At 49.5% G+C, this 21,891-nt stretch overlaps 1 protein-coding gene across 2 annotated transcripts; it reads left to right on the forward strand.

Moving 5' to 3' along the window:
- Nucleotides 1-94: 94 nt before the first annotated feature.
- On the forward strand, nucleotides 95-20,792 carry VPS16 (VPS16 core subunit of CORVET and HOPS complexes). Of its 2 annotated transcripts, XM_049651063.1 has the most exons (24): nucleotides 95-221; nucleotides 14,022-14,110; nucleotides 14,337-14,434; nucleotides 14,516-14,644; nucleotides 14,724-14,868; nucleotides 14,994-15,109; nucleotides 15,209-15,331; nucleotides 15,461-15,516; nucleotides 15,866-15,955; nucleotides 16,062-16,156; nucleotides 16,258-16,334; nucleotides 16,788-16,919; nucleotides 17,035-17,162; nucleotides 17,299-17,334; nucleotides 17,524-17,632; nucleotides 17,801-17,935; nucleotides 18,031-18,139; nucleotides 18,231-18,328; nucleotides 18,412-18,519; nucleotides 18,836-18,913; nucleotides 19,271-19,440; nucleotides 19,523-19,619; nucleotides 20,285-20,388; nucleotides 20,505-20,792. In XM_049651063.1, exons 1-24 carry the CDS (start codon nucleotides 169-171, stop codon nucleotides 20,647-20,649), a joined length of 2,520 nt encoding a protein of 839 aa, XP_049507020.1. In that variant the 5' UTR covers nucleotides 95-168; the 3' UTR covers nucleotides 20,650-20,792. The 2 variants fall into 2 exon arrangements, with proteins under 2 accessions (XP_049507020.1, XP_049507019.1); XM_049651062.1 differs by having other exon boundaries at nucleotides 17,299-17,632.
- The last annotated feature ends 1,099 nt before the right edge of the window (nucleotides 20,793-21,891 follow it).

Below are 21,891 nucleotides of genomic sequence, written 5' to 3' on the forward strand. Positions count from 1 at the left end.
GTGTGGGCGGGGGCGCGGCGGCGGCCGAGCGCAAGTTGCCCACAGTGGTGATGGCAGTGGCGGCAGCCTCACCACGTGACCCGGACGGGCGGAAGCGGAAGTGCCGGCCCGGAGCCCGCGCCCGGCGGGTGTCTCCTTTGCGCTGCCCAGCAGCCGCTTGCACCAGCCATGGACTGCTACACGGCGAACTGGAACCCGCTCGGGGACTCTGCCTTTTACCGGTGAGCCGCCCCGCCCTCCCGCGCGCGGTCCGGCTTACCCCGCTGGCCCGCCGACTAGAGTCTTCGGGCGGAGCCGGCGGCGCGCGCCCCCGTCACTGTGGGCGCTGGGGTCCGCCCCTCGCCGGCTCTCCCCCGGCGTCCACCACTTAACGCACACCGGGCCTTCCCCAGATCCAGGAGGGAAACTGAGGCAAGCACGGCGGTCACAGAAGTAGAGCAGCGTCTAACGCTGAAGCCCCGATCTGTCAGCTTCCGGAAGGATGCTCAGATCACGTTGAGGGAGGCGGCCTGCGGGTGATAGCGAGTGTTTAGTCTCCTGCGGCGAAGTGCTGCCAAAGTCAGACTACAGGGGCGCTCCGCGGGAGGCGGGATCGCACGGCTGGCGGGCGGGGTAACAGCAAACCAAGGCTGGGAGAAGGGGGCAAGTCGTTTGTGAATTCAGGAGCAGCGCGAGTGAGGACCCTCAGTTAGGGGTAACCCTCTCCTGGAAGTCGTAGAGTCCTAAACTATTGATATGAAGTGTAAACCGGTCGCATCATTACCCTGATAAGGATTTTTCAATGGCGTCCCTTCTCTGTAGGTTAAAACACAAATTTCTTCTATTGGAACATCTGTAAGTCAGCCTCTGTTTGTCTCCAGCTCCATTTGCTCCTCTCCTACCCAAGTCTTGTATTCGAGTTGCACAGAATTGCAGGACCCCCAAACACCGCCATGTTTCATGGCTTCCCGATGTTTGCACCAGCTTTCAGTTCCTTCTGTGGGTACTGCCATTGCCCTCTTTATCTCACCGGAGAATTCTTGCTCATCTTTCAGGACTTGGTTCAAGGTTTCTTCCTGAAACCGTCGCTCTTCCAGTCCTAAGTCAGCTGACTTTCTTGGGCTTCATAGGGCCCAGTGTTACTTCTGTTATGAATGGTACAGTAGAGCAATATTTACATAGGTTTCTTATGGTATAAACTAAGTTCCTTGAGGACCAAGACTATGTTTATCTCTTTATGTCCAATGCATTTTTAGAACAATGCCTGCTGTGTAGTAATCCCATAAAGTTTTAAGAATACTTTTGATTGCACCTAAAGGTCAGAAGATACTGCACTGGGGTCGTATTTCAGTACAAAATACCCTGTTGTGTTAGTGAAACTCTATACCATTTTTATTCACATGTTAAAAGTTTTCAGCGTAATTTTTGATAACACAAAATGTTAGCTCTTAACACTTTCAAGATGGACAAATGCTTTGTGGCAATTTTTAGAGCTCGGTTGCTTTTGTTGTTTATTTATAATTATTATTTCTTGTAAATATGCATATACAATGTGAAAAAATGCAGAAACTTAATGAAGAAGCAGTAAAGTCAGTAGGAAATAACAATGATTTCAACTGGTTTTTTTCTTGTGGAGAAGGGATGTCATTTGACAGAAGTAGCCATACGACTTAGTGTTTACATATACAGCATACCCTTTTAAAAGTATGAAAACACACGTTGTGTGTTTTGAAAATACATATTGCCTACACAGGTTTGTTAAATCCGAGAATGCTGAAGACAAAAGACGTCATTACCACAGAGCTCCTGTTTATCACAAAAAGTCTTAGCCTTGTTGATGCATCAGGAAAGTTTTAAATGAATGTCATTGTTGAGTATGTGCCATAGACATGACCTGTCTGGCTAGCCTCCCCTTACTTGTGCTGTACTGCCAGAAAGGGTAAAGGTCTAAGCCTTTGACTTTTGCTAATGAATGTTGAGCCATTCTCTGTTCTAGACACTGTGTTAAGTATCTGATATGTATTAACTTGTTTGTTTCATGACCCCATGGGGTAGTTATCATTAGCCCCATCTTACTGATGGGGAAACTGAGACGCAGAGAGATTAGGTAGACAGGTTACCCAGCCAGTAAGCGGTGGAGGCAGGCTTTGAATCCAGTCTTTTAGAACCTTTAAATGTGTTAAAGCATAGGTTTTTGTTTTTTGTTTTTTTTTTTATGTTTATTTATTTTTGAGAGAAAGAGAGCGGGAGCATGAGTGGGAATGGGGGAGGGGCAGAGAGAGAGGGAGACACAGAATCGGAAGCAGGCTCCAGGTTCTGAGCTGTCAGCACAGAGCCTCACTCTGGGCTCGAACTCACAAACCCCGAGACCATGAGCTGAGCGAAAGTCAGATGCTTAACCGACTAAGCCACCCAGGTACTCCTTTTGTTTTGTTTTGTTTTGTTTTGTCTTGTTTTAACAGGAAAATATAACAGCATATTCTAGCTTCACCAGAGTGGAATTTTTTTTTTTAAGTTTACTTAAGTAACCTCTACACCCAATGTGGGGCTCCAACTCATGACCCCAAGTTCAAGAGTCGCATACTCTTGCAATTGAGCCAGCCAGGCTCCCCCAGAGTGGAAATGTTTTAAATGCAACTATTTGGTTTTATTCATATTTGTGCATAGCCTTATGCCAGGATATGTTCCAGTAAGTGAATTAATGATAAACAAGTGGCAGACATTGCCTTTCAAATCCTTTCTACAGGATAGGATTCTTTTGCATTGGAAGTAATGTTTTGGAAAGTTCACTGAATTTGGGAATGCAAGGAGAGGGAATGGTTACTAGTTCCTATGGAGTTCCAGAATTTTAGCCATTTTTATCCTGAAAACCAAACCATTTTTATCCAAAAAACCCGTTGATTAATTTTGCTCAACCCTTTGCCAGGCTTACTGTGTAAATAAAAGACACTAAAGTGTCTTAGTGTGACCAATAAAAAGACAGACCCTCTCTACTCTCATGGAGCTTATAGCCAGCAGGAGAGACAGTTGATAACCATTAATGACTTAGTATTTGTTTAATCATAATCACCATAAAGAAGAGATACAGGGTCCTAAGAGAGTATATAGAATAGGCTGGAGGTTAGAGGTAAAGAAAACTTTCTGAAGGAAATATAATTTCCCCATCCAGGGGATGAGTAAACATAAGTGCAGGGGCTGTGATGAAAAAGAGCATACATATACAAAGGCCCTGAGGCAGGAAAGACTAGGACACCCTCGATCATCTAAACAGAGAGCCAGTGTGGCTGGATTGCCACAGGTGTGTGTGTGTGTGTGTGTGTGTGTGTGTGTGTGTGTGTGTAACTTCTAGAGGCATTAGGGAGGACAAGTTAGAAGGGGCAAGCAAATATGGAGGCAAGGGAGACTGGTGAGGGGGCTGGAGGAGTAGACGAGGGAGAAGTTGATGGTGGCAGTATGGTAGAAATGGAGAAAAAGGGATGCATCAGATATTTAGGGGACAAAATCAAAGGAGATTGTGATAGGTTGCACTCAGTAGGAAGGAGGTAGAGCAAGGAATTGAGGATGATTGGGGTTTTGGCTTAAGATAATGAGAAAGGAAGAGTGAGTTTTGTGCGGAAAGGGTTAGCTTGATTTGGGGCACATTATCTCAGGTACTTTAGAAACATCCCTTATGGTAAGAGAAAGGAGGCAAGATACATTATGTTCTCCTAAAACTCTTCTTAGAAAAGGGCTTGACTATTTTAGTAGGATTGCGGGGGGTGGGGGGGGGGTGTAACATGTAAACATGAACTTTGAAGATTTTGTCTTTAAGTAATTTCTACACCCAATGTGGGGCTTGAACTTACGCCCCCAAGATCAAGGGTCGCATGCTGTACCAACTGAGCCAGGTGCCCCTAAACACAAACTATTTTAAAAATTGTGGTTAAATATACATAATATAAAATGTCGTGCCTTAACCATTCTAAGGTACATTCCAGTAGTAGTAAGTACATTCATGTTGTGCAATGAATCTCCAGAACTTTTTCATCGTGCACAATTGAAACTCTATAACCATTAAACAATAACTCCCCATTTTCCCCCTCCCCCAGCCCTGGTAGCCACCATTCTGGTTTCTTTTCTTTTCTTTTTTTTTTAATGTTTATTTATTCTTGAGACAGAGACAGAGTACGAACAGGGGTGGGGCAGAGAGAGAGGGAGACACAGAATCCGAAACAGGCTCCAGGCTCTGCACTGTCAGCACAGAGCCCGACACGGGGCTCGAACCCACGAACTGTGAGATCATGACCTGAGCTGAAGTCGACGCCCAGCCGACTGAGCCACCCAGGCGCCCCGCCACCATTCTGTTTTCTGTTTCTGTTTCTGTTACTTCCACCTCGTGGCTGTTGTGAATAACGCTGCTAGGAACATGTGTGTGCAGATATCCCTTCGAGACTGTTCGCAGTTCTTTTGGATACTGAGTGGAACTGCTGGGTTACATGTAATCCTGTTTATTTTTTTGGGAGGAATTCTCATACTTTTTTCCATGGCAGCTACACCATTTTACATTTCCAACAATGTACAAGAGTTCTTTAGTAGTACTTATTTTTTTTTTTTTAATTTTTTTTTTTTCAACGTTTTTTATTTATTTTTGGGACAGAGAGAGGCAGAGCATGAACGGGGGAGGGGCAGAGAGAGAGGGAGACACAGAATCGGAAACAGGCTCCAGGCTCCGAGCCGTCAGCCCAGAGCCTGACACGGGGCTCGAACTCACGGACCGCGAGATCATGACCTGGCTGAAGTCGGACGCTCAACCGACTGCGCCACCCAGGCGCCCCAGTAGTACTTATTTTTGAGGCAGATTGGAATCGAAGGATTTCAGGGGTGATGGTGGGCTCTCCTTCAGGCCTGAGGATTTTGGAATAAGTAGATTGTTCCCCAAGGCTAGACTTGATGTGCCCCTTCCTCCCCAGTGGTTCAGTAGCCCCGCGTGGACCCTTGAGGCAAAGGCTGGAGATCATCTGTTTTCACAGAAGGCTCTTCCCACACTGTGGCGGACCATGCTTGGAACTGGGAACTTCCCAGGAGTTCAGCTGCACGGCCACAGGGATTTCTTCAGTGTTTCCTGGAGGGGGCTGGAACTGAGGCTGCAAGAGCTGCTAGGTTCAGTGATTTCCTGGTATTAGAATCCACGGTCTGTTTACTGCTGCTGAGATTTCCCACTTCTGGAACCCGGGAATAGAGGAGAAATATGGGACTGGCCTTCCTCATTAAGGCTGTGGCTGTCCTTATAAAAGTCCATACCCCTCGGCTCTTCTGAAAAGCCGCTCTCCCTGCTGCCTTTCACCTTGCCTATCCATACCCCATGCCACCACCCTGCAGGCACAGCTTGAGTCATCTGACTGTCCCTGAGAAGGCTTCTTCACCTCAAAGCCTTGGGAGGTGGTCCATGTTTTGTTGTTCTTCGCTCCCTGACTCTTAATTCGTGTACCCCGTGGAGGGGCTCTGCCCTCTTCCCAGCTAGGTCTGTGCTGCCGCCAGCCTCCTGAACCACATCCCCCACTGACTGATTGGACAGCTTCCTGGACATCCCAGCTCTTGCGACCTTCCAGGGTGACTTAAGTGGCCACCAGGCTTCATAGTTCCATGAGTTCTTCAAAAGTGACTTTATCTACGTTAGCCACCCTCCACCTGGCGCCTGTGTTCTTCCAGAACTGCTTTCCCTCTGAAACATTCAATTCAGGCAACTCCCTCTGTGACCATGAGCTCCTGTCTTCACTATACTCCGATACCTCCTAATACACCTGTCCTTCAACCTCATCGGGCTCCCCATCCCAGGAACCCTCTGTTCTCTTCGTATCATGTGCAGAGCCCCCTTCTGTACACATGCCCCTCCCTGTCCAGCTTGGAGTGCAGCCACAGTCAGTCGTTTCAGTTTCTTGCCTTTTCCCCAACAACTTTGTTCCTTTGTCCTTTGGCTGCATCCGCCTGGCACAGGGGCACCTCCCAGTGCACCAGCCACTCACCATCTCTACCCGTGCCCAGGCTACTGAGTGCTGCCAGGCAGGCCACAGACAGGCAGGGTGGGACTACTGCAAATTGTGCCCACCAGCCTCAAGTGGGCCCTCGCAGTCCTTTTATGTGGGGTCAGCCTACACTCATCACAAGGGCTCTACTTTTCCTTTAAAACAATTTTTTTTTAATGTTTATTTCTTTTTGAGAGAGAGAGAGCATGAGCAGGGGAGGAGCAGAGAGAGAGAGAGAGAGAGAGAGAGAGAGAGAGAGACAGAATTCAAAGCAGGCTCTGAGCCATCAGCACAGAGCCCAACGCGGGGCTCGAACCCACGGACCGCGAGATCATGACCGGAACCGAAGTCGGACACTCAACCAACTTAGCCACCCAGGCGCTCCGCTGCTTTTCCTTTTAAAAGATTACACAACAATTCAAATAATTTCGAAATACTGCAAATCATAGTCTTCTTGGCCCCTCTGCCCAACAGCTGACTTCACCTTGTGCTTCCCAGAGAACTCGAAGTCACATAGAAGGGCTAAGACTTCCCCCTACCAAACCTGCCAGCTGTCTTTCCTGACCCAGTGAGATGTGCCTGTCTCCCTGCCTTCCCAGAAACCACGCACCATCCACCCACGGCCTCCCTCAGCCACAGGGCTTCTCCAGCTGTTGTCCAGGACCCCCTGCATCCAGGTCACCTGAGATGCCGGCTACAATGAGCTTCTGTGGCCAAACCTACTCCATTATCTCTGGGGCGGGTACTAGAAATGTGATCTGTATCTCCCCATCCTGACAAAAAATAAACTCCTCCATTCCACAGGTCCCTCCTTCTCACCCCTTCTTTCTTCTCGCCGCTCTAGCCAAAGGTCTAAAGATTGCCATCTGTATTTGGTTCTGTTTTTTTCTCTTCCCACTGACCATTCACTCTGGTCAGACCACCCTATTCTTAGTGACATTCTGTCACTTCAGCGGACGGATCTCAGGCCTCATCTGAACTTTACTCCCTGGAACACTGGTTAGAGATGAATCTTCACTTCTCTCTTGGAAATACAACTTAACCTTTTACTGTGAACATTTTCAAGTGTACAACAAAGTAGAATAGTAGAATGAACACCCAGCACTATCAGGCTTAAAAATTGTTATGTTACAATATTTGCTTCAGCAATTTGGAAGTTAAATATTTTATGGGCGCCTGAGTAACTTAGCGGTTAAGCGTCCAACTCTTGGTTTCGGCTCAGGTCATGGTCTCATGGTTGGTAGGTTCAAGCCCCCCATTCAGCTCCATGCGGCAGGGTGGAGCTTGCTTGGGATTCTGTCTCCCTCCCTCTCTCCGCCTCTCCCATGCTTGTTCTCTCTCTCTCTCTCTCTCAAGAGAAATAAACTTTTTTTTTTAAGTTCAAATATACATAAACGTAGTAAAAGTAATTTAGTGGATCTTCATGTACTCATCACCTAGCTTCAATAAGTATCAGCAGTTTGCTATTTTCTTTTCATCTGTCCTCCCCCCCCCCCTTTTTAATATTTATTTATTTGAGAGAGACAGACAGCGTGAGCAAGGAAAGGGTAGAGATAGACGGAGACACAGAATCTGAAATAGGCTCCAGGCTCTGAGCTGTGAGCACAGAACCCGACACGGGGCTCAAACTCATGAACTGTGAGATCATGACCTGAGCTGAAGTCAGACACTTAATTGACTAAACCCCCCAGGCATGCGTAGGCACATCTTTTCAATCAAATACTTTTTCTGCTATATTTTAAAATAAATTACAGACATAACTTCAATGTGCATTACTTTTTAAAAAATGACAATTTTTTTTTCCTGTGAAAATGCAGTCTTTTCTATGAAACTGCAATACTATTTCACACCTAACAAAGTTAACATTTAAAATCATCTAACAACCAGTCCCTATTCAGACTTACCCAATTGTCTTCAAAGTGTCTTTTTATGTTTTTTTTATTAAAAAAAATTTTTTTTATGTTTTTATTTTATTTTTGAGAGAGACAGAGACAGAATGTGAGTAGGGGAGGAGCAGAGAGAGAGGGAGACACAGAATCCAAAGCAGGCTCCAGGCTCCGAGCTGTCAGCACAGAGCCCAACATGGGGCTCAAACTCACAAACTGCGAGATCATGACCTGAGCCGAAGTTGGATGCTCAACTGAGCCACCCACGTGCCCCCAAAGTGTCTTTTTATAACCAGTTCAAATCAAGGCCTAAACTAGACTTACTCATTTGCTTACCTGTCTTAATTAAGTCTTTCATAAACTTGACTATTGTTATCCCCACTCCCACCCTTACCTTTTGTTTTTCATGACATTGACTTGTTTAATAGACCATTGGTTTTATCCTGATTTGTCCCATTACTTCTTTGTGGTGCCTTTGAACTTGAACTGTGTAATCTATCATAGTCTGAATTTCCTGAAACTGTGTTGTAGATCTAGAGGCTTGAATAGATTCAGGTTGAACATTTTGGACAGAAACATTTCATGGGTGATGCTGTGGTGTTGATGCTGCATGAAATCTGGAGGCATCATTACATCAGATTGTCCACTCCGAGGGAAGTTGATTGACCAGTGGGTTCGGCTGCTGATGGCCACCCCCTCCCTTGCAAAGTCATACATAATCAGCTTGCAGGCTGGTCCCCCCAGGAATGGTGCCATATTGGGATCAGATATTAGTCTCTGCTACTGGCAGAGAGATTAGCCACTCAACAGTAGTGTTAGGCCAGGTCAGCCTTGGGTAGGGAGGCTCCCAAGACATCTACCCCAAGTGAGGTTATCATAGGGTTTTCAAGCAGCCAAAGGCTAGTCTCCTTGGACACAGGAAGGCAGCCTACTTCCATTGTTTGCAGGTTTCAGGATCCAATTCTTTTCCTCATAAGAGCCATTAATTCTCACACGAGAAATGGTATGTTGGTGATTTAACAACCCACACAATTAAATTTTGTGTTTGATTTTTAGCAGTAAGAGGCGGTGTGGCCACAAGAAAGAAGAGATTCTGTTAGGGCTGTAATGGAAGCTTTCTGCTTCTCAGACCATGACTTGAGCTGAAAGTTAATGAGTGCAAACTTGTCGTTTTCTCTTTGTAAATGTCCAAGTGCACTCAAAATAATCTGTCCCAATCCCCAGCCCTTACAATCACCATTACTGCCATACATTCGGGCCCAGAAGTCACCCCAAGGTGCATGTTTGACTTGGCATTTCACCACAGTAAACCGTAGGCTTGATTAATTGTGGTGCCACTTCATGCAGTAGGTGACTAGCATTTGTTTCCCTTTGCCGGGGAGCTCAGCACTGCCCTCAAGCCCAAGCGCACAACCAAACCAATCCCCAAATCGCATCTTTAGGAGTCTGTCTTCTGCCACCACTCCCTGCACCAGGTTTATAGCAGTTTGGGTCCAGTTGGGAGACTTAAACTGAGAGAGTTTAATAAACATGAAGAATTATTAAACTGATAAAAGAGTAAGTATAAGGTAAAAGAAAGTTTTGTGTGAATCACCCAGGGCTGAGGGAGAGTACCCAAAGAATGACAAACTTGGAAGGGAATCCCCTCCCCAGGCTGGAATTCAGATCTTGCTGGAGAAAATAAAAATTGCAGCTCACTGGAGAGTGAAGTTCACTGTTTTGCCCGGACCAGAGCTGGTCCCCGGTTGCTGGGCAAGCAAGAAGCAGCCCTCTGGAGTTCAGAAGGTAGGGGGACACAGGCGAGCTGCGGCTGGTGGCCAAGGGGGTGGGCATGGAATGGAATGGTGGTAATGGTGCAGAGAGGCAGCCGGGAGCACATGGTGTCTGTAAGCTGAGCCACAAGCAGTGGTTGGGTGCACAGGTGTGCGGAGGGGGTCAGTGGAAACCCAAGGGCACAGGCAGGGTAGCCAGTGGACAGGCAGGCATCTTGGCAGCAGAGGAAGTAGAGCCTGGTATGGGCAGGAGTCTAGGAGTGTGGTGTCTGGACCAGGGAGCCACGGGAAGGTGATTCCGGGTGAACTCCAACTGGAAGCAGTCAGGAGAGCCCGGTCCGCATCCCTCCAAGCGCCCTCTACTGAGAAAGGTTAAGATCACACTGTGGAGGAGGAATGCATAAAGACACGCTGTCTGTTCTCACAGAACAGTGTCGGAGGGTGATTTTGGAGCTAAGAGGCAATAAATTGATAACTGGCGTGGTAGGTCTGTGTGAACATCTATTTTCCCATCAGATTTTCATGGAATGATTTTAGTAACAAAATGTCAAAAAATGCACATGGGTTATCAAAAATTCAAATAATGCAAAAGTCTAAAAGTTGGCAGTCCCCCAACATCCCTCCTTCATTCACCACCCTCCCCACAGGTACCCACTATCTCTGGCTGAATTCAGCTCCATGTCTCTGAGCATTTTTCCATGTGTTTACACACCTACATATAATTATATGTAAATATGCTTGTCAAAAGTATGTGCTCAGTTTTTGTATAAAATAAATGGGTTAACATGGTTCCTACTGAGCTGCACCTTTTGTTGGTATTTAACAGGACATCTAGAAATCATTCATGTCAGTACACAGACTCAGCTTATTAATGGCCACATAATATTCCTCAGAATGGGCATCCCATAGTTTATTTAACCGGCACTGTACTGAAGGGGGTTTTTCTAGGATTTGGGGGAGAACTAAAAGGTCACTTGACTCTTACATATTTTTAATATACAGAATTTTTTTTAAGTTTATTTATTTTTTTTGAGAGAGAGAGAGAGTGTGAGCTGAAGAGGGGCAGAGAGAGAGGGAGACACAGAATACAAAACAGGCTCCAGGCTCTGAGCAGTCAGCACAGAGCCCGACGCGAGGCTCGAACCCACAGACCGTGAGATCATGACCTGAGTTGAAGTCGGACGCTTAATCGACTGAGCCACCCAATATACAGAATTTTAATTTTTATGTAATAAAATCTATCATTTTTTCCCTTGATAATTTCTAGGTTTTCTGTCTTGCTCTGAAAGACTTTGCCATAGTTCACATTATAAAAATATTAGCTCATATTTTCTCAAGGTTTTTGTGTTTAGTTTTTAAATATTTTCACATAAAATAGTATGATTATAGCTCTTGACCATTTTTATTTTCTTTTGGTTTTATGTTCATTTTTGAAAATGACTCAGAGCCTTTTGTATTTTTAAGAAAAGTACCTCTTTTCCACATGTCACAGACATTTTTGAAAATCCCTTATCGTTGTTTGTCTTCATAGTTTGTCTTCAGTGGATTTTTTTAAATCTATGAAAGTTTTTTAATGTTAATCATTTTAATAAATAACCATTCAAGTGATTTAAAAACTCAAAGTCCCGGGGCGCCTGGGTGGCGCAGTCAGTTAAGCGTCCGACTTCAGCCAGGTCACGATCTCACGGTCTGTGAGTTCGAGCCCCGCGTCAGGCTCTGGGCTGATGGCTCAGAGCCTGGAGCCTGTTTCCGATTCTGTGTCTCCCTCTCTCTCTGTCCCTCCCCCGTTCATGCTCTGTCTCTCTCTGTCCCAAAAATAAATAAACGTTGAAAAAAAAAAAATTTTTAAAAACTCAAAGTCCCTTTCCCATCCCTGTCCCTATTCAACTGGATTCCACCCCGTCACCTACCAGTAACCAGTTACTAGATTCTTAGAAATCTTTCCAGAATCTTTTTCTTCAAATGGAAGCAAATACAAAACACATGTATTGTTTTACCCCTTTTTATATATAGAAGTTTACAGAAGTCCATTTTTATTTAGACTCATTTGTTGTTCTTTTTTTGTGACTTCTGAGTTATGTATCATGCTTAGAAATTGTTTCTATTTTGAGAATGTGAAAATAACCAAGATTTGTTCTGATACGGCTTTATTTTTTTTAACATTCAAAGTTTGAATTCCATCTGGAAAATATTTTATTGTAGAGATTAAGTAATGAAATAGCGTTCATGGAAATTCTTTCCATATGGCCCATTGTCTCATTTCAAGTATCAATTTGCAACAATTTGAAATGACATCTCTAGTAATGCTAGTAATGCTCAATTCCCAGTTCTTTTTCTGGACTCTTTTCTCTTCCATCAATCTATTTGCTTATTCCTGTGCCAAAACAACAGTTTTAATCAACTTTAGTTTTATATACTGTATTTGATATTTGGTATATGTCTGTTGTTTTATTTTCAAAATATTTTTAGATATTTTCCAACATTTTCTGTTTAAGATTTTTTTTTTTTTTTTCTGCAAATGAGTTTTGGAATCAGTTTGCTCTTCTAGTACCCCCCCCCCCAAATTGGGAGAATTTTTATTGGAATTCTTGTGTACTCATAGATCATTTTGGGATGTTTCGTCATGTCTTCTGTGTCCTTTGATTTTTTTTCTTTCAAATTTTTATTTAAATTACAGTTTATTAACATACAGTGTAATGTTAGTTTCAGATGTAGAATTCAGTGATTGATCACTTACACACAACACCTGGTGCTCATCACAGAAGTGGCCTCTGTAATGCCCACCACCTATTTAACCCATCCCCCTGCCCACCTCCCCTCCAGTAACCCTAAGTTTGTCCTCTGTAGTTAGGAGTATTATTTCCTGGTTTGCCTCTCTTTTTTTCCCCCCCTATGATTTTATTTTGTAAAAATGTTTGTTAGGTTTATTCTTGCCTATCGTCATTTTATTGCTGTCATGATTAGGATCTTTTAGAGTTATATTTCTAATTGATTCTTGCTATGGTATAGAAAAGTTATTGGTATAGAAAATATGTAGGTTTTTGTTGATTGCCGTACTGAGCTCTTTTGTTCATTCTCCCATAGACTGCTTTGGATTTTTTTTTTTTTTTTTTTTTTTTTTGAGAGAGAGAGGGCACAAGTGATTGAGGGGCAGAGAGAGAGAGAGAGAGAATCCCATGAGGGGCAGAGAGAGACAGAGGGGCTGGAAGAGAAAGAGAAGCATGACTCACCCAAAGCCGGGCTCATTTTTTACCTGAAGTGGGGCTTGTGTTCACCTGAAGCGGAGCTCGAGTCATCTGATGCGGGACTCGAACTCATGAACTGGGAGATCATGACCTGAGCCGAAGTCAGATGCTTAACCAACTGAGCCACCTAAGCGTCCTGCTTTGGATTTTCTAAGTAGACAATCACATTATTTGTGAATAGAGCAAACTCACTCCTTTTCCAAAATAAAAACTTCCTTTTTTTCTTAAATTATTTTGGCTAGAACCCCGAAAAGAATGTCAAATAGAAGGTAATGGTAGGCATCTTTCTGATTCTTATCAGGACGACTCCTGAAATGATACTGGAGGAAACACTCCCCTTAAATACTGCTTTCTCTTCGTTTTCTGGGATAGTGCTCGTTCCTTCTCTGTCCCCTTGTCCCCACCTTGAGCCATCAAATGACGGCATGTGTCAGGTGTCCCACGCTGTCTTCACACAGTGTGCACTCTCTTGGAGATCCACATGTCTCAGATTGCAGCCATCTCATGCGGGCTTGTGATTTTTGTTACCTTGCATAAGCTGAGCGTTCAGAGATTGACATCTACCCAGGACTCTGTCCCCAGCTCTGGACTCACCGAAGAGCTCTTCTTGGATTTCTCTCAGCCACTGCTAACTCAATGCCTCTAAAACGGAGTTCATTATCAGCCAGTGTTGAGCTGGACCCCTGGCTATAAAGCCCACAACCTGATTTGGTGTTAAGAACCAGACATAGAGGAAAGTCTGCCTGCCCTGAGAGACCCTCTCAGAGGGTCTTATTTCCTGCTGATGCAGGCACAAAGCCAGCCCACCCCACCCTGGCCCTACCTTAGTTTGTACCTACCTAGTCCTACCTGGATATTGGCTGCACAGCCGGCCTCCTGTGCCAGGAGCTCCTGCCATCCTTGGACGGGAGAATCACATCCTGCACTGCCAGCACCGTCTGCTCCCTCACCTGCCGTCCCTATGCAACTAGTGGTCAGGGGCCCTAGATGTTTCTGGTCATCACCTCTCCCACCTGTGGGGGGCCTTGACTGCCTTGTGAAGGGCGAATGGAGGTTTTAGGGGTTCTTCTGGGGCTCACTCCCATCTGGAGGCAGGGTCATGAGGAGGCTAATCTCTGCTTGCCTCTGCACGGGCAGGAAATATGAGCTGTACAGCATGGACTGGGACCTGAAGGAGGAACTCAGGGATTGCCTGGTAGCTGCTGCGCCCTACGGGGGCCCCATTGGTATGTCACCCGTCTGCCACTGCCTGCTCCGGGACAACAGGGTGGACTCAAGGTCCATGATTCTCAGGGGCCTTGCTGTCGGGTGGTTCTTGCTGATGTGTGCCACTCCGATTCCCCCCCACTTCTCACCCCCTACTGAGATGCTTTAAATTGTGGTTCTCCTGAAGCCTGCTTCATATGGGGTGGGCCTGGGGACCTGGACAGAAAATCTCTTCGTAAACGACAGCACTGTTGAGGAACCCATGGCGGAAGGAGAAGGCTGCCAGCGTACGGCCAGTGCTTGAGATCTATTCTGCTTCCGGCCTGCCTCTGGCCAGTCTGCTGGTGAGCATGCCTGACCCACCTTGGGGCTCGGCTGGGTCCGTGCCCCAAGGACAGCCTCAGGAACCTCCCTCTCCTCTGCAGTGGAAGAGTGGGCCCGTGGTGTCCCTAGGCTGGTCAGCTGAAGAGGAGCTGCTCTGCGTGCAGGAGGATGGTGGAGTGCTGGTGTACGGGCTTCACGGTGACTTCCGGAGACACTTCAGCATGGGCAATGTAGGGGCCACAGGGGGCTGGGGAAAGGGATGCAGTCCGTGACTCTGTGGCCCCCTCAACCCTCGGCCCCTCTCCCCAGGAGGTGCTCCAGAACCGGGTTCTGGACGCCCGGATCTTCCATACTGAGTTTGGTTCAGGGGTGGCCATCCTCACTGGGGCCCACCGCTTTACTCTCAGTGCCAATGTCAGTGACCTCAAACTCCGCCGGATGCCAGAGGTGCCAGGTGAGCCCTGACATCCCCGAGACAGCCATTCAGTGCCCACAGATGTGCCTCCAGACTGTGGGGCCAACAGAGGCGGAGGCTGTGGGCTCTGGTCATCCTGAAGCCGTCCTCTTCCCCGGCCACAGGTCTGCAGGGTGCACCTTCGTGCTGGACCGCCCTCTGCCAGGACCGAGTTGCACACATTCTTCTGGCTGTGGGGCCTGATCTTTACCTCCTGGACCAGTCCGCCTGCTCCGCAGTGGTGAGGGCCCCGGCAGGGGAGTGAAATGGAAGGGGTGAGGGAGGCGGGGGGGAAGCTCGGAAAAATCAACATCTGGTGTCCCCCCCTGGCCTGCCCCAGACACCCTCTGGCCTGGCGCCAGGAGTGAGCAGCTTCCTGCAGATGGCTGTCTCCTTCACCTACCGACACCTGGCACTCTTCACGGACACAGGCTACATCTGGATGGGGACAGCATCACTCAAGGTGTGATCCTGGGATAACACGGGGCACTGTGCCTTGTCCAGGAGCGATCTGTTAGGGGCAGGGGTGGGGCTTTTTAACCAGACTGGTAACTACTGAGACAAGGCCATGGTGTTCCCTGTGCCCTTTCAGGAGAAGCTGTGTGAGTTCAACTGTAACATCCGGGCCCCCCCGAAGCAGATGGTCTGGTGAGGATGGGGGTGTTATGCTGGGGGTGGGCACAACCTCGTTTCCTGGAACACCTGGATTCATCCTGTCCACTGGCCATGCCAGGTGGAGCTTGCATCTTGTCTTCTCTGCCACTGCATACTTGAGGGAAACCCCTGCCCCCGCTGTGGGCCCCAGATGCCCCTGGGAGCTGACAGCACAGGGGGAGAGGGAAGCAGATGTCAATCAGAACCGGATAAGGGGTAGCACGTATGTGCAGGGCTCTACCAAGGCAAAGTGGTGTAAGCAGTGATGTGGGAGAATGGGAGATGTGGCTGTGCTGGCTGGCGGTGTCCTGTGTGTCCCAGATGTGTGTGATGCTGCCCACAGGTGCAGCCGCCCTCGCAGCAAAGAGAGGGCCGTTGTGGTGGCCTGGGAGAGGCGGCTAATGGTGGTGGGCGATGCCCCCGAGAGCATCCAGTATCCTTGGAGGACTGCCTGGGGGCGGGGGTGGGAGGGAAAGAGAGGGAGGTTCACCTACCTCGCCCCATTTCTGGGTGCTGTTGGGAACCTTGACCAAGCTCAGGTTTGTGCTGGACGAAGACTCCTATTTGGTTCCTGAGCTGGATGGGGTCCGCATCTTCTCTCGTAGCACCCACGAGTTCCTACATGAGGTTCCAGGTGAGGCCCTCACAAGGGCACCATGTGACCCAAGGCAGGATCAGGTCATCGAGTGCTGAGGATTCCCTGCCCCACTAACCCGCACCATCTCCCTCCCCTAGTGGCCAGCGAGGAGATCTTCAAAATTGCCTCGATGGCCCCTGGAGCACTGTTGTTGGAGGCCCAGAAAGAGTATGAGGTAAAGCCCTGGGCTTCTCCCTGGGCCCCAGGATGTTCTCCTTTCCCTTCTTAATTGGCTCAGCCCTGTGCCCCTGGCTGGGCATGGTGGACTCAGCCAGGTGCCACTTGTCAAGGGAAGAGTCCGGGCTGGACACTGGGCTGGAGAGAGTCAGCTCAGGTGTACTGAAGTGTCCTCCGTGTGGTGATGGGGAGGCGCAGGGAGCCCTTACTCACCTCAGCCCAGGCACAAGTCAGTGTTACTATCCGGGCCCCTCGCTGGCAGTTGTGGGCTGATACGGGGGGGAGGTATGGGCACCTCAGGTGGACTGCGGGCTGAAGGGGTTTGGGCTTTGGCCTCTGCAGCCCCTCCAAACCAGCCCATGTGAAGCACAGTCCGGAGGGACGGGGGACCAGACACGGGGTGTTCTCTGTCATGGCACTCCATCCCTGGTACCCTTCCCCCACCCCCCAGAAAGAGAGCCAGAAGGCAGACGAGTACCTACGGGAGATCCAGGAGCTGGGGCAGCTGACCCAGGCCGTGCAGCAGTGCATCGAGGCCGCGGGACATGAGCACCGGCCAGACATGCAGAAGAGCCTGCTCAGGGTTGGCCTGGACAGCGGGGCTGCTGGGGGGCTGGTGCTGGGCAGGGGGTGTGCTGGCAGGAGGGATGTATGTGTGTGGGGGTGGGTAAGACCTCTTGACCTCTGGCTCTTCTCAGGCGGCCTCCTTTGGGAAGTGTTTCCTCGACAGATTTCCACCTGACAGCTTCGTGCGCATGTGTCAGGACCTGCGTGTGCTCAATGCCATTCGGGACTATCACATCGGGATCCCCCTCACTTATAGCCAGTATCCTCAGGCGAGCTACAAGGATGTTTACAGCCAGTGGTGGTAGGCGAAGGGGGAGGGACTGAAGATGCTTCCTGAAAGTCCTTGGCAAATAGGGCTTATCCCCCAGCTGGATCCTTAACCAAGTAATTTACAGATATAAGCAACTCACCATCCAGGTGCTGCTGGACAGGTACAGCAAACCCCAGGATTCTGGGAGGAGGGCTGTATGTGGGCAGGCGTCACAGCCCCTGCTGGATTCTTGTGGTCACTGTTCCTCACCTGTTTCTCTGGGATCTGGGAGGCCTGAGTTACAGGCTGGGGTCAGGCTGCCCTCTCTATCCCACCTCACTCTTGTACCCTTTACCCCCTCGCCTGCCAGGCTTGTGTTACGAAGGCTTTACCCCCTGGCGATCCAGATTTGTGAGTACCTGCGCCTTCCTGAAGTGCAGGGCGTCAGCAGGATCCTGGCCCACTGGGCCTGCTACAAGGTGAGGATATAGGGTGGGGTTCAAGGGCATATAGGGGATTCCAGGCCCTGGTGAGGTATAGGAAATATGAAGTGTAGAGCTGAAGGTGTAGATCGTGATAGAGGGCAAGTGGGGGTGTAGGGTGAAGGGTGAGATCTAGGTGTGTGTGACCACTCCCTCTATCTGCAGGTGCAACAGAAGGACGTGTCCGACGAGGATGTTGCTCGAGCCATTAACCAGAAGCTGGGGGACACGCCTGGCGTCTCTTACTCTGACATTGCTGCGCGGGCCTATGGCTGTGGCCGCACAGAGCTGGCCATCAAGGTGTGGGCGCCCAGCCCTGTCCAGATGCTCTGACATTGGTATTAGAGGCCACCAGGCCAGCTCCTTCTCTCTGTGCCTGTCTCCCCACCCCACAGCTGCTGGAGTATGAACCACGCTCTGGGGAGCAGGTACCCCTTCTCCTAAAGATGAAGAGGAGCAAACTGGCGCTGAGCAAGGCCATTGAGAGTGGGGACACTGATCTGGGTGAGCAGGGTTTGGAGGAGGGCCAGGCTGGGGCCCCTGGGCTAAGCAAGCGGCCAGGCTGGAGTCCCTACATCACCTTATTGTCTTTTAGTGTTCACGGTGTTGCTGCACCTGAAGAATGAGCTAAATCGAGGAGATTTTTTCATGACTCTTCGGAACCAGCCCATGGCCCTGAGTTTGTACCGACAGGTGCGCCCTGGGCAGGGGTGGGGCTGGAGCCTCCTGAGCCCCTGAGTTGGCCTTGCTGACTGCCTGCCTGTCCATGGCCCCAGTTCTGTAAACATCAGGAGCTAGAGACGCTGAAGGACCTCTACAATCAGGATGACAACCACCAGGAGCTGGGCAGCTTCCACATCCGAGCCAGCTATGCTGCAGAGGAGGTCTGAGGTCCACGGCCGGGTGGGGCCCGTGGGCTGGGCTGTCGGTCAGGTTCCTTCTCCAGGGATCTAGGCCTCCTGGTACATGCCCCATCTGGTCCTTCTGCTGCGGGAGATTCTGGGAAGACGTGAGGCCAGGATGGTGGTTGGTCCCAGAGGAGCTAGCCTCCCCCCTGGGGACACCAGAGTGGTGCACCCAGAGGGTAAGGCTGGCCCTGGCAACCCTGGGCACAGGGACCGGGGAGAGAAGTGTACCCCGAATGAGGATGGCTTATTTCCTTTGTGCTGTGAGCTCAGGCTTCCCTTCTTGTGGCCGTAGCGTATCGAGGGGCGGGTTGCAGCTTTGCAGACAGCAGCTGACGCCTTCTACAAAGCCAAGAACGAGTTCGCAGCCAAGGTTTGGCTTGCTTTCTTTCTTTCTTTCTTTCTTTCTTTCTTTCTTTCTTTATGTTTATTTGTTTGTTTTTCAGAGAGAGGGGGAGAGGGAGAGGGGGAGCCTGTGCCAGCAGGGGAGGGGCAGAGAGAGAAACAGAGAATCCCCAGCAGGCTCCGCACTGCCAGCGCAGAGGCTGATGCAGGGCTCAGCCTCTGAACTGTGAGATCATGAGCTGAACCAAAATCATGAGTCGGATGCTTAACCAACTGAGCCACCCAGGCTCCCCCTCATTCCTCTTTTCTAAGAACCCCCTCTCCTCCTCTCCCGGTCTTTCCTCCTTGTCCCTGTCATCCCCATCCTGCCTCATCTCCATCCCAGGCCACAGAGGATCAAATGAGACTCCTACGGCTGCAGCGACGCCTAGAAGATGAGTTGGGGGGCCGGTTCCTGGACTTGTCTCTACACGACACGGTCACTACCCTCATCCTTGGAGGCCACAACAAGCGCGCAGAGCAGCTGGCACGTGACTTCCGCATTCCTGACAAGAGGTGGGTTAGGGCAGCCGGCTGCAGATGGGTCCTGGGACCACCTGCCCATCCTGCGATACCTTCAAGCCCAGCTTCCCCGCAGGCTCTGGTGGCTGAAGCTGACTGCCCTGGCCGATCTGGAAGACTGGGAGGAGCTAGAGAAGTTTTCAAAGAGCAAGAAATCACCCATTGGCTACCTGGTGAGACACGGGCCGTCCCTGTGCCCCACCTTCAGGCAGGGTAGTCCTGGGGAGAGAACCAGGCCCAGAGATAGGCAAGCAGATGGCCCATTCATGCATCTGTTCAGCTGTCCCACGTAGTTAGCAGGTGCTTCCCGTGTCTGCACACTTGTGGGCCAGATCTGTGGGAGAGCAGGCTGAGTTAGGCCGCAGATGTTGGTGAGAGAAGGAATGAACTGCTTTCTCCAAGGAGGCCCACAGCCCACACCATGTGCCTAAAGGGGAAGGTCTTGTTTGAGTAGGGGGTGGAGGGGCACTGGGAGGGCATGTGCGGGAGGCAGTTGGAGGACACCGAGGAGGTTTGTTTTCTGTGGCAGGTGGATCAGTAGGTGGGATAAGGGCAGCCATGAGAGAAAACACAGGCCCCGAGAAGTCAAGAGACTTCTATTGTGAGAGGGTGGCAGCAGATGGTGGAGCCTCAAGGCACTAACAGATCTGTGGTGTAGGTGGTTTCTGCCCTGAGAATGTTGAGATCACAACTGTTGGACATGTCAGGGAGGGGGTGGGATGGGGTTATATATACTGAAGGGTATATGAAATGCATAGGGGCAGTGTGCCCTTTGGACTTTTGCTCATAAGAGAGAGGATCTGACATACCTTCTCTTTCCACCCCTTCCTCTCTTAAGCCCTTTGTTGAGATCTGCATGAAGCAACACAACAAATATGAGGCCAAGAAGTATGCCTCCCGTGTGGGTCCGGAGCAGAAGGTCAAGGCCTTGCTTCTCGTTGGGTGTGTCATCTGAGAGCCCTGTGGGTGCTGGGTGGCTGAGCCAGTGGGCTGATGAGGGGCATGGTTTGTGCCCTTGGGCAGACCGACACCATCTCCTCTCCTGCTCACAACCACAGGGATGTGGCTCAGGCCGCAGATGTGGCCATCGAGCACAGGAACGAAGCAGAGCTGAGCCTTGTATTATCCCACTGCACTGGAGCCACAGATGGGGCCACGGCCGACAAAATTCAGCGGGCTAGGGCACAAGCCCAGAAGAAGTGAGGGGCTCACCCCACACATCTCCTTGAGCTCTAGCCTTGGCCGAAGCGTCACTGCGCATCCAGCTTCTCCCCCAGAGCTAAGCGGAGGAGCTGGGGTGGGGTCGGAGCCAGGGGTCTGGATGTAAATAAAGTTGGGACATTTTAGAGTGCTTGTCGTATGCAGTCCAGCCTAAGCAAAAGCATGCTGGAGGCAGAACCATCCAGGTGCCTCAGCAGAACTCTATGTGTTTGATTATTTTGGGGCTGAAGGGGGAGCTGCTCAGCAACATTTACAAGAGACTTGCCCCTCTTCACTATTACAGAAGGAAGCCCCCCTCAAGCTCACAGCCCTTAGGAAGCTTACAGGGGGCTGTGCAAAACTCAAGCAGCAGCTCATCAAGAGCCGCACTGAAAAGCATTATACACATACACATAAGAACCATGCCAAACACTTCACCATTGCTATTTCCTTTATTCCACAAGACCGCCCTATGAGATAGGTAACATCACCCCCTTTTACAGAAGAGGAAATTGCGGACCGAGGAGGTTTGGTAACAGTGAGTATGTGGCAAAACTGGGATCTGAAACCAGGTTGTGCTTTTGGGGGTCTCAGGGCTTCTCCTTGGCTATTGTGGTGACAGAGGAAGGACGACTAAAATCAGTCCCTCTGAGCAGAGGAGTCTGAGGCAAGGCCCCCGTTTGCACTACAGTAAGGGTTGGAGGACTGATAAGCGTGTGGCCGGCGTGTTCAAGGGTTAGAGGAGAAGCTTCCACAAACCTGCCCACCTCCCCGTGGCGAGCAACTCCTGAGTAGTCTCTGGGCTGAAGACAAAAGAAGGACGGAAGATCTCAATTCTGCCAAGGAAGAACCACAAACTGGAGTCCCCTGACTCTCCCCTACCCAAAATAGAAGCTTCATCCCCATCAGTAGGAGCCCTTCTTGGCCCTCCAGACCCCATCTCTGGCCTCCAGTTTGCACTCCAGTTACCTTGGCTTCATGCCCTTGTGCCCCCACCCAACACTGAGGGCATTTCCTTTTCCTCTTGTTGCGCCCTTAGTCTAGGAGAAGGACAAAGAAGGAGACCAAAGCCCAGAGGGAGGGCAGGTCTCACTGGAGCTTCTGGCTTTCCCTCCTTAACACCCCTAGAGCTGACTTGAATTGAGTGCTTGAAAGGAGTGACTCAGAGCCTGGTAAGGTGTTTCTTTTTCTTCTTTTCCCTCCATATGATTTGTAAAAAATGTAAGTTTGAATATCTTCCAAGGG

The sequence above is a fragment of the Panthera uncia genome (assembly GCF_023721935.1).
Source record: "Panthera uncia isolate 11264 chromosome A3 unlocalized genomic scaffold, Puncia_PCG_1.0 HiC_scaffold_11, whole genome shotgun sequence".
NCBI classification, from domain to species: Eukaryota; Metazoa; Chordata; class Mammalia; order Carnivora; family Felidae; genus Panthera; species Panthera uncia.

Bases quoted from the DNA above. Each gene is read 5' to 3' on its own strand.
- VPS16 (XM_049651062.1), top strand. From the start codon at position 169: ATGGACTGCTACACGGCGAACTGGAACCCGCTCGGGGACTCTGCCTTT. The intron at 18,914-19,270 runs GTTTGGCTTGCT...TCTCCATCCCAG, and splicing joins AGAACGAGTTCGCAGCCAAG to GCCACAGAGGATCAAATGAG. The intron at 19,620-20,284 runs GTGAGACACGGG...TCCTCTCTTAAG, and splicing joins AATCACCCATTGGCTACCTG to CCCTTTGTTGAGATCTGCAT.